General features: G+C 37.6%; 1 protein-coding gene across 1 annotated transcript in view; it reads right to left on the bottom strand.

Annotated features, from left to right (window-relative positions):
- LOC123236214 (cell migration inducing hyaluronidase 1) overlaps positions 1–18,147 on the bottom strand; it is a 116,469-nt gene that overhangs the window by 23,208 nt on the left and 75,114 nt on the right. Inside the window, exons 17-21 of the mRNA XM_044662509.1 lie at positions 17,060–17,191; positions 11,519–11,554; positions 10,359–10,514; positions 8,047–8,227; positions 3,794–4,009 (exon numbers count right to left, since the gene is read on the bottom strand). Of these exons, the coding sequence (XP_044518444.1) occupies positions 3,794–4,009; positions 8,047–8,227; positions 10,359–10,514; positions 11,519–11,554; positions 17,060–17,191 (721 nt within the window). The remainder of the gene's footprint in view (positions 1–3,793; positions 4,010–8,046; positions 8,228–10,358; positions 10,515–11,518; positions 11,555–17,059; positions 17,192–18,147) is intronic.

Below are 18,147 nucleotides of genomic sequence, written 5' to 3'. Positions count from 1 at the left end.
TGTTGGATCTATGTCTCTGCGTGGTGAGAGGGGTTACACATTACTGACTGAATAGCTTTCCTGGTTCTTTTTTTCCTCATTGTGGTGATTTTTGCAGTTTGATTTCTTTAAGAAACCAAGATAACCAGAGGAAATGTCTTTACTTTTATCCATTTCCTTATTTTTCAGAGTTTAAATCTTGTTTGACTAAGCCACATTCAGTTATTATAATCACAGTGTCTTCTTTTCTTTACCTTTTCATCTAATTTGATATTGATTTTTACTTTCTTTTTAACCAATTGATGGTCTGATTGCACAGTTGATAGGCAGCTGACTGACAGGCATCAAAGCCCAAAATAACTCTCCTGTTGATAATCAGTCATCTTCTGTCTTTTTTTATTTAATATTTTAGTTTTTTAGAAAAAATTTCCATGGTTACATGATTCTTGTTTTTACTTTCTCCTTCACCCCCCCCTTCAACCTCCGCCCCACCCCCCATATTCAATGCACATTTCCACTGGCTTTAACATGTGTGATCAATCAAAACTTATTTACATATTATTGATAGTTGCATTGGTGTGGTCATTTCCGGTCTACATCCCCAATCATGCCTGCATCAACCCATGTGTTCAAGCAGTTGTTTTTCTCCTGTAGTCCTTCCTCTGAATGTGGGTAGCATTCTTTTCCATAAATCCCTCAGAATTGTCCTGGGTCATTGCATTGCTGCTAGTCCAGAAGTCCATTACATTCAATTTTACCACAGTGTATCAGTCTCTGTGTACAATGTTCTTCTGGCTCTGCTCCTTTCACTCTGCATCAATTCCTGGAGGTCTTTCCAGTTCACATGGAATTCCTCCAGTTTATTATTCCTTTGAGCACAATAGTATTCCATCACCAACATATACCACAATTTGTTTAGCCATTTCCCAAATGAAGGCATCCCTTCATTTTCCAGTTTTTTGCCACCACAAAAAGCGCAGCTATAAATATTTTCATACAAGTCTGTCTCTTTGGGGTACAAACCCAACAATGCTATGGCTGGATCAAAGGGCAGGCAATCTTTTAGAGCTCTTTGGGCATAGTTCCAAATTGCCATCCAGAATGGTTGGATCAGTTCACAACTCCACCAGCAAGGCATTAATGTCCCAATTTTGCCACATCCTCCAACATTCATTACTCTCCCCTTCTCTCATTTTAGCCATTCTGCTAGGTGTGAAGTGTACCTCAGAGTTGTTTTGATTTGCATTTCTCTAATTATTAGAGATTTAGAACACTTTCTCATGTGCTTATTGATACTTTTGATTTCATTACCTGAAAATTGCCTATTCATCAATTTATCAATTGGGGAATGGCTTGTTTTTTTATACAATTGATTTAGCTCCTTGTATATTTGCATCTTCTGTCTTAATATATTTCCAGTTTCTTTTCTTTTATGCTGTACATTGTTCATGATTTCTAGCGATAATTTTTTTCTGATAATGTCCTTTTTCTCTTTCTTCTGTGTAATTCACTCTGGGTAATTTGCTGTAATCTACCCATACTCAACATGCACCCTTTCATTGTCTATCAGGTGATACTTAGCTTTTTCTTTGGGAAGCAGTTTTGTTCTGTAACTCAACACCATAGAGCATCACCAGTAGGAAACTGTGATAAAGTCAAACCTTTGTTTCAAGGAAAAGCCCGGGGGCATTAAAAGCACTGTACAATTATCCAAATGTAACAAAGCCTACTGTTCTACTCCTCTTCAGTTCTGGGTCCATTTTCTTACATGTACACTATATCTTTTACATATACTATTGTTCCACTTCTCTATAGGGACAGCTAAATGGCTCAGTGGATTGAGTGCCTGGGCAGATTTTTCTTGGGAAGAACCTCAATTTCTTCATGTGTAAGAATTGCATAGTTGGACTACTTGACTTTTAAAATTCTTTCTGCTTCTAGAATTTTATAATAGTCTATCAACATCCTATCTGGCATGTCCAGTAAAGACCTGTCTATTATAGTAATGGAAATAGATATAGAAGTCTCATTGATATTATAAGACCTTTTATCATTTTCCCCCCTAAACTGTTACCTTCTCTCTTAAAATCAATATTGTGTATTGGTTCTCAGGCAGAAAAGCAGTAAGGGCTAGGCAATGGGGGCTAAGTGACTTGCCACAGGTCACATAGCTAGGAATATCTGAGGCCAGATTTGAACACAGATCCTCCCATCTCTAGGTCTGGCTCTCAATCCACTGAGTCACCTAGCTGCCCCATATCATTTCTTACACACAAGATTATCAAATTATTGTCCTTGGCTATGCTTGTTAATTACATGTTTTTTATTTAAATTTGGGGGTGGAATGGAAAAAAATAATAATAATTGGAAAAGAAAATAAATGCTTACTAATTGCAAAATAAAATAGATAAATGAGTTGGTTTTTTTAAAGAAATATTTCAGGACTCTTCTATGTGAATGGGTAGGCTAGTCATTTTATGCCTGACTACATAAACCCCAGCATCAAAACTGAAGTTAAGAATGAGGGTTCCAAATTTGTCACTAGATGATATGCATTTCATCTACGCATGATCCTTTCTATGGCTCTTAAAATGCTTCTCCTTCATGGCTTCAGTAGCAATGTCCCAAGAAGAAAAGAGCTGGACTCTGAAGCCTCACCCAGCATTCACTGAGCATACGCAAAGGAAGATTTCATAGCAGACAAAGAATCTCCTGGATCATCATCAGTACGTGCCTGATACATTGGAAGGGTTTTAGGAACAAGGCGAGCATCTAGGCAGTTGTAGGCGGCAAGATTAATTTTAGAGAATTTCCTTGGGAAAACCGAGAAGTTCAGGAACTTGACCAGGCTCACAAAGTGTTTATCTGCCAGAGTTGGGACATGAAACCTTGGTATTCCTATTACACACTCACGCACACACACACACACACACACAGCACTAAAGCAAGCCCTTACAGAAATGCAAGTGTGTCTATTTTACACCAGACCTGGATAGTTTAGTTAAGCTAATGACATTTTAAGGTCATTTTACAGAGGAGGAAACTGAGGCAAACAAAAATAAGTGACTTGCCCAGCGTCACACAGCTAGTAAGTATCTGAGGCCAGATTTGAACTCATGAAGATATGTCTTCCTGGCTTCAGGCCCGGGTATTCCATCTACTGTGCCACCTAGCTGTCATAGATTTTCATTTTATTTTTTAAATTTAAAAAAAAATTTTAAATTCAAAGATATTTTATTTTTTTAATTTTTAAATTCAAAGACATTTTATTTTCCCAATTAGAAAAAAATAACAATTTTCAACATATTTTCTGAAATTATAAGATCTAAATTGTCTCCCTCTCTCCCTTCCTTCTCCTCTCTTAGAAATGGTAAGAAATTTGATCTGTATTCTAGTTATTATAATTACTTATATAATTATAATATTAAGTAATATTTATATTTATATAATTATAATATTAAATAATATAATAATAAAATAATTATAATTACGTGTATTGTCATGCCATGACGTTTTTAGAGCTCGAAGGGAACTTAGAGGTTATTTTGTCACATTAAAGTCAAAAAAAGTGAAATGATAAATAACTGCACAAGTCACAGTGGCAAAGCTGAGATTTGAACTCAGGTCCTCCAAGGCCATATATTTCTCTACTCTTTGATGTTGCTTCCAGAGTCGTTCAAGAAATTAGCTACTAAGCAAGGCACTGTGCCTAGTAATGATAAGCTACCACGCAGGTTGAACCCCTCCCTTGTAAATAACGGTAAGAGAAGCCCACTCCTGAGAAATGATCACACTCCCAACAGATGCTCCTAACCTGTGCATAGCGTCCGCTACAGATAGCGCCTCTCCAGTCAGGGACGTTGATACAGTCAGGATGCTTGATCAGCCAGTTGTCTTCCTTTATGATATAGGAACCAGGATATTCTGACACAGAGCCATCAATATCGTGAAACACAGATGTCTTATCTCCATCCATATTCAGCAAGTTGAACCAGGGCCCAGGTTCCCCAAAGAACACTCTGGAAGTAATCTAAACAGAAAGCCAATAAAATTACAATTGGAACTTTAGGTGAAAGATGACTATAAAGGGTGTCAGACTCAGAAAGGAAAGTTTCTGATTTCAGCTGACATCTTAAAACATCTTAAAACCCAAGAAACTATTTGGCAATTCAGAAACCCACATGGTGGACCCACAGCCAGGAAGCCATATAAGTACTTGTTCTTTTGAACTCTTTAATCCAGAAAATTCATATTCACATGATAAAATAAGAGGATTTATTTGTGTATCTGCTCACTAAAGTTAATAATTTCATTTTGTTCTGTTCTATCTTTGCTTGACACCAAAAAGAGAACAGATCCTCTGAATACCAAAATGACATTTTACAATAATAATAGCTCCCTTTTAAGTAATCCTCTACATTAGATGCTATTTTGCCTCTCCAGATAGGTTGTGGGTTAGTCTGCAAAGTAAATAATCAGAAATACCAGCTTTGACATTTAACCAGTTTCTAACATGGTGGACACTGGGTCTGACTCTCCGAGGGTCATCAAAAATATGTCTGGGTTGTTGAAGGAACAAGGAACTTGATTTTCATTTCCTTTCCCTCTTCCTTCCCAATTTCCAGGGAAGGGGCAGAAAAAAGGGGAAGGGAAATGAGGAGAAGGGAGCGCACGCAGGCAGTGTGATATAGTGGAGAGAGTTTACTGGACTCAGAATCAGGAAGATCTGAGTTTAAATCTGATTTCGGTAACTTAAATTGTTGATCATGGACATACCATTTTTATCCCTCCTGGTCCTCAGTTTCCTGATCTATAAAATGGAGATTATGGTACCAACTACATAAGATTGTTGTGAAGTTTCAAAGAAACCATGAGATCATAGATTTAGAGCTTTAAGGGAACTTATAGGGTCATCTAATCCAACTATGTTATTTTACAGATGAAGAAACCAAGATCTAGAGAGAAAGATTTTGCCCAAAGTCACATAAGTAGTAAGCAGCAGAGCAGAGATTTGCATCCAGGTCCTCTGACTCCAAATATACTATTCATGCTACTGTACTACATGACATCTAATGTGTGTAAAGGGCTTACCAAACTTAAAAGAGCTTCATAAATATTACCTATAATTATTATTTTGGAAAATTGCTTTCATATTTTCATCTCCCAGTGGGATACAATTTTCCTCCAGCTCACATTTCATGATGTCAGGTTACTTGGAGATGGCCATTTGTTAAAAGCTAGAAACACCTGCTGTATCCCTGGGAAAAGGTTACTCTGTAAAATCATTCCCCATCTTTTATTACATTAATTTTATTAAATGAACTATCCTTAGTCACCTGACAACATGATAATGTCAAGGTACTTTAGAGGAATGGGGCTTTGTTTTCTTGAATATTCAATCTGTCATGTAAGTTTTGGAATAACTTTCTTACATGCAGATAATAGGGGGGAAATTGCATATCTAAACTTACTGGTAGGTTTCATGAAAGAAAAATATCTTAGAAAAAGGCTGAGGAAAATTAGGTAATTTTTTTTAGTGACCCAGAATTATGGAGTCCTATTTTGGTGCTGTTTTCTCTTCTAAGAAAAATAATCTTTGCCCTCATGTAAAAATAAAAATGGTTATCAGGGAGTGAAAAACCAAGACAAATGAGGAGATGACAGAATAGACTATCTTTCTTAAATAAATTCAGTTTACCAGGCTTGGATGAACCAACTTCTAGGTGTCTGAAAAACAAAAAGCAAAAAAAACAAAAACAAAAAAAAAAAAAAAAAAAAAACAAAGCAACTGGCAGTTCTGATTGCTAAACTGTTCTTCCAGTTATCTGTGAAATATTTGGGATACAGGAGATGTATCAGATGCCCTGAGTATGGAGAAGGGCAAATGTTTGCCCCAGTTTTCAAAAAGGGAAGAGGATAGAGTTTGGCCAATGAGTTTGACTTTGATTCTTGGCAAATTTTTCGAATTAATTATTAAGGGGATGGTCTATAAGCATATGGGAAGGGAAGCAGCAATCATTAAAAGCCAGCATGGCTTCATCAAGATCTGGTAAGGTCAGACTTTACTTCTTGTCTTTTGGACAAGGTAGTAGACTGGTTGATTGGGGAATGCTGGAGGCAAAGCATTCTTAAATTTCAAAAATCTTTCATATTATGATGAAGATGTGAGTTATATGGTAATTGAGGTAATAAGTGAATTAATAGAGGAATGGCTATTCCAAAAGAATAGTCATTATTGGATTAATATCAAATTGGAGGAAGGTTTCTAATGAAATGTCCCATGTATTTGTCCTTGACATGCTACTCAATATTTCAAAAAATCAATGACTTGGATGTAACCATAGAAGACAGACTTATTATACTTGGAAATGATGTGGATCTGGGAGGGATGGTGAGAACACTGGATAACAGTCATGACACAAATAAACTAGAAATGGTGGGGGGAGAAAATCTAATAAGATGGAATTTAATAGGGCTACAATTTAAGTTCTATTCTTAGGTTCAAAAAATCAATATCATAGTTTAAGGGAAGGCATGGCTTGGCAACTATTTTTTGGGAAAATATCTAGGAATTTTAATAAGCTCACTATGAGCCAACAGGGTAATGTGGGAGTCCGCAATGCTCATGCTATCCTGGGTTGCTTACCCTGTTCCCTTAAAAAAAATGGAAAAATTAATTATTTAAAATTCCAAAATATTGATGTTTCTTTTTTTTTTTAACCCTTAACTTCTCTGTATTGGCTCATAGGTGGAAGAGTGGTAAGGGTGGGCAATGGGGGTCAAGTGACTTGCCCAGGGTCACACAGCTGGGAAGTGTCTGAGGCCAAATTTGAACCCAGGACCTCCCGTCTCTAGGTCTGGCTCTCAATCCACTGAGCTACCCAGCTGCCCCCTGATGTTTCTTATTTAAATTTAACATAACCACTGTCTTGTGCTATATACAACTAATTGATTTTCAAATTATTTAAAAATTTTTTATCATCTGCTTCTCAGGGATTGAGTAGAGGTGTAATGCTCAGACAAAAAAAGTTGTTCGTTTTGCTATATTTTTCTTTAGTTGAACTACATTTGAAATGCCAGATTCTGAGGGCCATATTTTGGGGAAAGATGTAGGCAAACTGAAATTTGTCTTGAGTAGGATGACCAGGATGGTGAGACGACTGGATACCATGCCACAAGAGGACTAATTAAAGACGAACTAGAGCTGTTTAGATGGGAGAAGATAAGCTTTAGGATGGAATCGTTGCAGAGGTAGTAAAAAAGATGTCATGAGAAAGAGATCAATCTTGATCTGTTCTACTGCACAGGGCAGAAATAAGAATAACGGTTGAAAATTACAAAGAAAGCTTGATAAAAGGGAAAACTTTCCATCCACCAGAGAGCTGTCCAAAAAATGGAAATGTGTCACCTCACAAGTTAAGAAATTCCTCCTCACTTGAGTTCTTCAAGTGGATAACCACTTGTCAAAAATATTGTAGAAGTGAGAATTGTTCAGAAAGAAGGGCCTTTGACATCTCTTTCAATTCTGTGGTTTTGAGGATCTCAGAGCTGGAAAGGGCCTTCAAAATCATCAATTTTCAATCTTTTTATTTTATTGTTGTGGAAAGAGCTCCATAGACTAACCCAAGGTCACACAGGAAGTAAAGAAATAGTCTATGTTCAATGCCAGGTGCTCTAACCCTCAAATCCAGTGCTTCTCATTTTTTCTCATTTTTCAGTCCATCAACTACCATGTTAACTGAATGCTAAAGGATTGCTTATTGAGAAAAGGAGCTTATATATCAATTTAGGGACAACACAGACACTAGATTTTGGTTTCTAATCCAGTCAATCTTCCATTGCCACACTGTGGTACAAGCATGTACTAATTCTTTTTCTGATCAGACAAAAGCAATAGCAGAAGCCTGCCACCCCTTCCAATAGGGCCAAGTGGCCTGATCTCACAGGAAACTACCCCATTTGTTTGGACGCCCTTGCTTAGAACAGCAATAACTTGTATTATAGGACTTGGGGAACTTCTACAGCATTAACTAGGTATTTCTTTTGGGTGAAATCCTCCAAACTCACCGGAACATCTTCAAAAACAATATTCGACACATTGTTATTGGGGCAACTCTGCCAGGCATTATTGAGGCGAAAGGCTAGCGCACTTGTATGCCGGCCGTCCAGAGCTGCAAATTTTCGGAATGTGCAATTTTGGATGTTGATGGGGCCATCATAGAACTGAATTCCTCGGATTGGGAAATTCCTACAGATTTCAGAAAGGTAAATGTTATGTTAGGAGAAGTCCTGAGACATTTTGCTTTTATGCCTCACTGTAACTGTAACATGTCACTAGTATAACAAAAGCCAACACAATATTTTACTGTCATAAAGGGCTTTCCTGATCATTAAATCATTTGGTTATTACAATATCCCTCCGAAGGAGACAGAACAGCTATCTTTGCACTCCCTTTCTGGAGGAGTAAACCAAAGCTCAGAGGTATTAAGAAATGTGCATAAAGTCTTACAATGACTAAGTGGTAATGCTGGAACTTCTGACACTGGACTTTCTGAATCCAAAAATAGTGATATTAACAACTGGCATTTATATATTATTTTATAATTACCAAAAATGTTTATATGTGTCATCATGTTTGATACTCATAACGACCATGTGATACAAGTAGAACAAATATTGATAATTTTCACATGATGATAACAATAATAATCATGATAATTATGGTGATGATGATGATGGTGGTGGTGGTGGTAACTAACATTTATAGAATGTTCACAGTGTTCCAGGTGCCGTGCTAAGTGCTTTAACAATTATTATCACATATGAGGACACTGGAGTTCAAAGAGGTTAGATGATTTGCCCAAGGCCACAGACTTAGTAAAAAACATCATAGCCAGGAATAAGTCTAGATCTTCCCACTCCACTTAACTGCATCTCAGAGTTCATACATGAGTTTGAGAATAAAGCATGTCATTATCTATGGGCAAGGGTGAGGGTGAGGCAACAAGGAGCAGAGGAATAAACATGGTTAGTACGGTTTCAGGGGACCTTCAGGAACACTCCCAATGTACAAATTTAACTCACAAACTCTCTCTTTTCCACCAAGAAGTTGGGTTTTTTTTGTTGTTTTATTTTGTTTTTCATTTCTAACCTAAATGATAGTCGGTTCAGTTCAACAACTTCTTGATGGAAATGACTGTCTGGCTCCAGAATGGATTACCAAGGGAGACTGAGACAATGCTTTTCTAAAGACTTTTTAAAAACCACATTGAATAATTTAAGCCTAGGTTTGTCTGGAATGAGCAAGGTGCTTTCAAATAATTTTATCAAACAGTAACCCAAGACCTTCAGGGGTAGTACTTTCCTCAGCAAATCATGGGGTCTGCCCCATGGGGATAGCATAATGGGAAGAGGGTAGAGTTCAAACTCAGTAAAACCTTGGCTCAAATCCAGTCCATTTTACCAACTAGGTAACCTTCAGCCAATTATTTAGCCCATTTGAGCCTTAATTTCTTCATTTATAATATGGTACAGTAATATTTATACTACTTATACTACTCAGTTTACTACTTGTATATTACTTAATTCATAGGGCTATTGTGAGGACCAAAAAAAATAGATGTCAGGGTTTTTTATGATGCTAAAGTGCTATATAAATGTGAACTATTTTCAGATGTGAAAATATGTCAGATACAGAACAGGAATTAGATCTCAAGGTATAAACCCTGAGTCTGTTCCTTAGTTCAAAATTGTACTGTCCCTTATTTGCACTTACGGTCAAAAGGTTTGGATAAGTTTCTTTCATCATAGAATGGGTAAGTTTTGGTTTTGTTTCCCATCATGGAGCAGGTCACTTTGTTTTGCTGGGGAAGGACTTACACAAAGCAAATATGTCTATAGAAAGTCACCTCCTGGTTAATTTGCTAATTTGCCCAGCTCAGGTTGGTCTGAGGCACCACCACTGTGTGGGGGAGTGTTGTTATTGAGAAGGTGAATCTAAGTCTTATTCCAGAATCATTGATTTACATTAAAAACCAGTATCATTTTGACCCCTTGAGTTGTATCCCATTCTACTCAAACAAAGGGGAACAATTGCACAAGTCAAAAGGATAAAAAATGGTCACAAGCTCTTGAAGAGTTCAAATCTGAGATCATGAGAAAGATGGAAGAGATTTGGCAAGAAAAGTGGGAAATAGTTCAAAAGGAAATTAACAGGTTAAAAGAAAGAAACTCCCAATTGGAGAAAGGAGCCCCAAAATCAAACGAAATGATAATTAAACAGCAGAGAACCATGAAAAACAGAATGGACCAAATCGAAAAGGAAAACCAAAAGATTATAGCAAGATAAAAAAGATGCTACAACACCCATAAAGCTTACTGGCCAATTGGAAGTGTTCTTCCACTGTGATCCAGTCCTCCAGGTCCCCAAATCCTATTATCCATCATCTCTGTTCCCACATTGCCACTCTCTCCAACAAACAGACTATTCTTTATTTCCTGCTTTGAACCATCATCATAAGGGAACGTTCCACCACTGAAAGAAAGAAGATTTGAAACTTCAAGATTGAATCTCAAATTTTAAAAAATCTTATTTTACTTGATTTTTTTGTCCTTAAGTAAACTTAGTTTTCTGAATCCCCCACCACAATTTCCCCCTGTATAGAACAAATATTTTAAAAGATAAAGGAAAACTAGCAAACACATCACCTGTTCCTAGCAGTATGCACCATAATTCATGGCCATTACTGGGAACTTCCTCCTCCTCCTTCCCTAGTATGCCAATGAGAGATAAGAAAATAGAACAGCAATACCTGAAGGGATCCCAAGTTTTTTCCTCTTCCATATCTAGCCCTCATTGTATCTACGGGGAGCAGCACATGACTCCCATGGCCAGCTGGATGCTGGCAACCCAGATTCCTCTTTAGAGATGCCCCAGAGTCTCAGCATAATCCCTGAACCCCTGGGTAAGAAACCATTTGCTCTACCATTACAGCCCAAGATCTTTTGGGCCTTGTTACCTACCTTGCTATTTTCCCTGCTTAAATAGTACCTGGCCCATCCATCTGCCATGAATGGAAATAATCAAAACTCCCCATTTTGTGTTGCCTCCCTCATTTAAAACATGAGCTCTGGGGGCAGCTGGGTAGCTCAGTGGATTGAGAGCCAGGCCTAGAGATGGGAGGTCCTGGGTTCAAATGTGGTCTCAGACACTTCCCAGCTGTGTGACCCTGGGCAAGTCACTTAACCCCCATTGCCTAGCCTTTACCACTCTTCTGCCTTGGAGCTAATACACAATATTGACTCTAAGAAGGAAGGTAAGGGTTTAAAAAAAATAAAATAAAACATGAGCTCTTTGAGAGGCAGGTCTCAATTTTCTAATTGTATCCAATGCTTAGCATAGTACTTGGCTCCTAGTAAGTGTTTAATAAATGTATTTCTATTCTATTGTCTTCCCTACCCCCAATTTTTGTAGCAGGGGACAAGTTTGCTAGCTCACCATGAACCTCAAATCAGGAAGCCCAAATGCAAGAATCTTACCTGGCTAGAGTCAGACCAATCCCATTGTCAGCAAACCTGAAAACAAAAAGATCTGGTAAAGTATTGCTCTTCCCAATAATAACTCACGTTTCTATGCAATAAGATCACATTTATAAAGTGCTTTGCAAAGCTGAAGTGCTGTACAAATATTGCTATTTTTGTTATTATTATTATTAAATGTGGATTAGGGGATTTTAGGGTACTTTGCTCATGAGGTTTGTAAAAAGGAGTAGTGCGAGATGAGCCTGATGAAGGTAGGACACCCGAATGGGAAGGGTCTGAAATGTCAGGGTATAGAGTTTTCATTTTACTTGGCGGGCAATAAGAACTCACTGGATGGTTCTGAGGACTGTGACCAGATCTCTGCATCAGGAAAAAGAAGTTTGGCAGTTGGGTTAAAAGTCAAAGAGATCTAGACTGACTTCATTATCACAAATTTGATGGCCTAAGACTAAATTCAAAGCAAGATTTATTTATGTATTATGAGTGCCAAAGGAGACATGAAATTTATGTAAAATGTGGATCTAGTGCTCGAGCTTCACCAAGTGATTCTTTGGTTTTTCTCTCCAGCTTGTCTCCCTCCCAAGGCATCCTTACTATATAACCTCACTCCACCTTGTACTTGGTTGTGCATTTGCGATGGGCACAGGAAACCCATCGAGGGCTCCCTGTCTCTTCATGCTCCATCTTGAATCAATGCAACATCCATCCAAGAAGGGAGGCCAGTTCCCAGGACCTGGCACTAGATGGATGGCCAGCAGTGCTATCAGCTGGCTCTGCAGGATTCAGAATGGAAGTCCCACGGACTCCAAGCCCCCTGGCAGTCTCACTGAGATTGCCAGGACTCATGGCATGATGAGGTGGCTACAAAGGCACCTCCATCTGGTAACCGCAGCTTGTGCTTCGAATTCTCTTCAAAGGATGCTGTAGAAAAATCCCTTAATCTCTCTATCTCAGTTTATTCATCTGTAACCATGAGATTATATCTTTAACATGGTGACCAACCATTACCATGTAAGAATATGATTGTAGTAAGTCTAAAATAAGCTGCTCTGTTTCTGCAAACTTTAAAGTGTTTCATATATAAGCTATGATTATGTTGTGTGTCATTGGAAATCTTATACCTTGGAGCTACATTACCCAGGAGCCCACTGACTTCCTGTCGTTACATGATGATGTAGACAAGAGATAAATTGGGGGGAGAGTTAGGTGTTTAGGTCTCTTCTTCCTGTGAGGGCAGCTGTGGACTTTTTGAACAGGTAGATTAGCTTGGACATATGGTTTTATTTTGTTATCTTATTATTCCTTAACTTCAAGTGATTATTAATAAATCTGATAAAAATATAGTATTTGAAGTTATTCTATATTCATTTTAATTTTTACAGTTGATAAAATGTTGGAAATATGAATTCAGAATCCTAGGTCTTGTTGGCAACAATTCAGGCTCCTTTTGCCAGCCTCAAAACTTTGGTTCAGGATAATCTAGTCAAATTTCAAGTCATCCAAGACATCTTAAATAGGTGATTTAAGAAGTACAATGAGTATCTTTCATTAAGAAGTACAATGAATAGGATATGGAAGTCTACAACTGGACTATAGTACCTTTTTTCCCCCTTGACTTTCAAATGAATTAAGTCAAAACTTGGAGTCACTATTTTTTCATCTTTGAGTTTATAATTGTGTGATGCTGAGTTTTTTGGGCAAGGGAATTAAATAATTGTACAAATGACTCCATAAATAGACCTGTGCATTAGGAAAATTAACTTGGTAGCTGTGTGAAGAGTGACTTAGAAAGAAAAGAACCTGGAGGCAATGGCATCACTTAGGATATTAATGTAATAGTCTAAATTAGAGAAAATGAGTTCCTCAAATGTGAGGGGGTGACTGAGTAAAGAGGAAGAGACAGATGTAAGGGGAAAGGAAGATTAAAAGATGACTTTGGGGTTTTAAATCTGGGTGACTGAAATGCCATCAATAGAAATAGAAAACAGAAACAGAAAAAAAAGGAAAAAATAGGAAAAACTGAGAAAATGGGCATGTTTTAGGGGGAAAGACTTTAGTTCAATTTTGGATTTGAAGCATTTGAGTTATCATCAGACCACTCAAGTGGAGATATCCAGGAAGCAACTGAAAATATAAAAGCTAAGGAGAGAAACATGGTTAAACTTACAGATTTGTGAATTAACTTCATAGAGATGATAACTGATGCTATGGGGTAGATAAAATTACCAACAGAGAGTATAGAGAGGGCTAGAGAAAGAAACCTGGAGGATGCTTGCATTAGGTGGACTGGTAAATAGAATGTTGGACTTGGAGTCCGGAAAATCTCAGTTTGAATCCTGCCTCATGCATTTACTTATTTTGTGATATTGGGCAAGTGACAACTTCTCTAAACTTTAGCTTTCTCATCTGCAAAATGGGGATAAAAATAGCAGCTACCTCACAGGGTTGTTATATAAATAGTAGGTATTATTATTATTAGCTCTTTTTAAAAAGAGGAAATAAAGGAGGTAGATCTTACAGGTAGGTGAATATAAGTAGAGAGTAATGTCATAAAAATTGAAGAAGGAAGGAATATCAAGAAAGATGGAGGTCAACAGAATTAAGGGCTTTGGAAAGGTCAAGGAGTATGTAAACTGATGAAGTGCACTGGTGACTTTGGAAGGAAAAATTCAGGAATAGTTACTGAAAAGACAGGTGGTACAGTTGGCCCAGCATAGGGGATTTTCAGGAATAAGATGCTGAAAAGGATTAAGAGACAAAGGTAGGAAATAGAAGATATTCAATTGTTGAAATGAGTCACAAGGGGGAACATGAAATAGAAGACATCTTATAAGACTCGGAGATAGGGATAAAGGGGTCAGAGGAAACAATGAAGCAAAGAGAAGCGAGAAGATGGAGGAACAAGAGATTTTGAGTAGAAAAAGTCATTTTACAGGCAGCTTGGTATGTTGGAAAAGGTCCCACACTTGGAGTCAGAAAAGACCTAGGTTCAAATCCAAGATAAGACCCGGAGAAGAGGCAGAGTTGAGCAGATATCCTGTGACAATATGCAGAAAAGATCAGGAAAGAGACGGAAGTTTTTCATCTAGGCACTAAATGTTTAGATTAGAAGAATCAAGGGTTGATATTTAGTAGTTCACAGGATCAAAGACTGAAAGGGCACTTAGTCTAACTACTTTATTTTGCAAGTGAAGACACTGAGGTCTAAGAAGATCAAGTGACTTGCCTAAGATCATATAACTATTAAGCATCATAGGTGACATTTGAATCCAGGTTCTCCTACCACAACACTAATTCTTTCTTTCCATGTGTTACTATGGTGCTTCCGACAAATAGGTAGAACCTTATAACACACATTAGCCCTAAAGTCCTAACGGGAATATGAGTGTGAAGGAATCTTTAAATATCTATTTCCTAGGTGAATTCTATGGACTCGAATGTAGCTGAGAAGGACTGGTGACAGAGTTGGGGTGAAGATGGAAGGAAGCCTTCACAGATCTCCCACAGTTCTTTCCTGACTGCTGATTTGGCACTCATAAACTTCCTGAGAAGAAATTGTTTTATTTGATGATAAATATATAAAAAAGAATTATTTTATAAAAAGAAAACGTTTTTATAATAAGTAAATTTTTATAATAAAAACAATCATTTTATTGATTGATAGTGATTTTTTTTGTATCCCTACTACCTAGCTTAGGGCCTCACACATAGTGGGGGCTTTAAAAAAATTTGTTGGTTGATATTTTGCTGCTGGGCATTACTAATGATACCGTACCTCTATGCATATCTACATCTACCTCGATCTTCTCATCTAAAACGCAAGCTTCACCAAGACAAAGGCTATGTCTTATGCTTCACAAGGGCCAACTTCCAGGGTCTTTATCAGGGGAGTTCAATAATTGTCAAGCCTCATTCACATCCTCAATTCAGTTTTTAGCTGTAAAAAAAGTCTCAGTACTCTAAATGTCCACAAGGCGGTGGTATTGCGTCATGAAGATGTGTCTCTTTCCCTGCCTCTGTCCATCTCTTGCTAGAACCATCTCGGTTTCTTTGGGTCTTGGCTTGTGTGTTCCTGGGCATCTCTGTTTTTCCTTCTCTCTTTCTCTCTCTGTCTTTTTCTCTCTTATTCTGAATCTGTTTATATCTTTGTCTCTGCTTTTCCTTCTCTCTTTCTCTGTCTCTTTCTCTCTTATTCTGAATCTGTTTATATCTCTGTCTCTGTTTTTCCTTCTCTCTTTCTCTGTCCTTTTCTCTCTTATTCTGAATCTGTTTTTATCTCTGCCTCTGTTTTTCCTTCTCTCTTTCTCTCTCTGTCTCTTTCTCTCTTATTCTGAATCTGTTTATATCTCTGTCTCTGTCTTTTCTTCTCTCTTTCTCTCTTATTCTGAATCTATTTATATCTCTGTCTCTGTTTTTCCTTCTCTCTTTCTCTCTCTGTCTTTTTCTCTCTTATTCTGAATCTCTTTATATCTGTCTGTTTTTCTTTTTCCATTTTTGTCTATGTCTTTGTGGGTATGCTTCTTCCCACTGGGCTTTGGTTCAATACTATTTCCTTTTCATTTCCCCCATTCCTTTCCCACTCACAACTTTTTTTCTTATACTAGCTAAGATATGAAGATGATTGCCATATTTTTAATTTCTTTTTAAAAAACAGGTCATTTTGCATGATAATACATGTATAACCCAGATTGAATTGCTTGCCAACTCTGGGAAGGGAGAGGGAAAAAGGGAGGGAGACAATTTAGATCTATAAGTTTGGAAAACTTATGTGGAAAATTGCTATTATGTGTAATTAGTAATAAATAAATTTAAAAATAAGGCAAGCTACTTTTTATACAAGTAAGTCCTCATTCGATTTTTGTCACTTAAAGTGTTCCCTCTTTTTGAATTAAGTTCTTGCATGAATCAACCTAATTAGTGGTAGTATTCGCTTGGTATTTCCATTTATATAATCATAGGAGGATGACATTGAGCCTCACTAAAAAGTACTAGGTTGGGGGCAGCTGCGTAGCTCAATGGATTGAGAGCCAGGCCTAGAGAGAGGAGGTCCTGGGTTCAAATCTGGCCTTAGACACGTCCCAGCTGTGTGACCCTGGGCAAGTCACTTGACCCCCATTGCCTACCCTTACCACTCTTTTACCTTTGAACCAATACACAGCATTGATTCCAAGATGGAAGGTAAGGATTAAAAAAATTTAAAAAAAAAACTAGGTTCCAGTGTCATGAAAAGGTATTTTCTAAGTCTTTTGGAGGATATTGCAAAAAGGCTTATTGTTTATATTGGTTCCCTTTCAGGCCCAGTAATTTCCTGCTTCTATTCTCAAGTTTTACCAGAAATGGAACAAAAAAAAATGGTAATCTTCTATTTATTCTTTCTGTAATTCTCCTTTTCACCTGAAAATAAAAAGTATATAAATCCCCATTGTAAGTCATGCATCAGGAAAAACTGACCCAGATGAGTTCTGAAGTCTCTTCCAACCCTAAGGCTCTAGCCTTAGTTTAAATGTAAGGGAGAAAAAAATAAAAAGCAAAACTCACTGGCAGTGGTCCATCCACACATCTCCTCCTCGGAGCCACGCTCCATGGTCCTGGTTTTTGTAAGCAATAAAGTGCTTAATGATGGCAGGTTCCCTGGGCTTCAGAGGGTCAGCATCCTTGTGTGGGCTGTATCTGTAGCACAAGAACAGAGAGAACTATATTTGGCAGGATCGAGTTTGTCCGTTGGGACTCCAGAACAGGCTTACTTGTTCAAATATCTTGGTGGGTCCCTTCTGTTCAAAGTGCTCTCAAAGATAAATTATTAGATTCATAGACCTAAAGCTAGAGCTAAAAGGCACCCAAAGGTGATCTAGCCCATCTACTTCATTTTACATATGAGGAAACTGAGGCTTAGGGAGGATTAGTGACTTGTCTGAAATGACACAGTTGTTAAGTATCAGAGGTGGGGTCTGAACCCTGGTTCCCTAGAGACTATACCATCCTATACATGTGTATAAGTATATAGAGAGCATTTGTGTGTGTGTGTGTATATATATATATACATACATATATATATGTATATATATATATATATATTCATTTGGGCTAGGTGGCACAGTGGATAGAATCCTGGCTCATAGTCAGGAAGATTCATCTTCATGAGTTCAAATCTGGCCTCAGATACTGACTGGCTGTGTGACCCTGAGCAAGTCACTTAACCCTGTTTGTCTCAGTTTCCTCATATGTAAAATAAGCTGGAGGAGGACATAGCAAACCATTCCAAAATTTGGCAAGAAAATCCCAAATGAGGTCATGAAAAATCAGACACAACTGAAACAAATGAACAACAAAAATTCATCTGGACACCTTTGTGTCCATATAAACATATTGGACACATGTATATCAAATCATTGTACCATCTGTACAAGCCCAAACACACACAAACACACACTGCAGACATGAGCATGTGCATGTACATATTTGTGTGTAGGTACACATACATACAGATACACAATAGCAAAAAGTGCTCATGTGTTATTTTATGCTGGTCCCTGTCAGAAGATTAGATCACAAGTTCTTATGATGAGTCATGAAAAAGAAATCTTTAAAGAAATCACAACAAAAATACCCCTGTGAATGGAAGCCCT

The sequence above is a fragment of the Gracilinanus agilis genome, chromosome 2 (genome assembly GCF_016433145.1).
Source record: "Gracilinanus agilis isolate LMUSP501 chromosome 2, AgileGrace, whole genome shotgun sequence".
Lineage (NCBI taxonomy): Eukaryota > Metazoa > Chordata > Mammalia > Didelphimorphia > Didelphidae > Gracilinanus > Gracilinanus agilis.
Note: the sequence above shows the minus strand (reverse complement) of the source record. Positions and strands in the feature narration are given on the sequence as shown.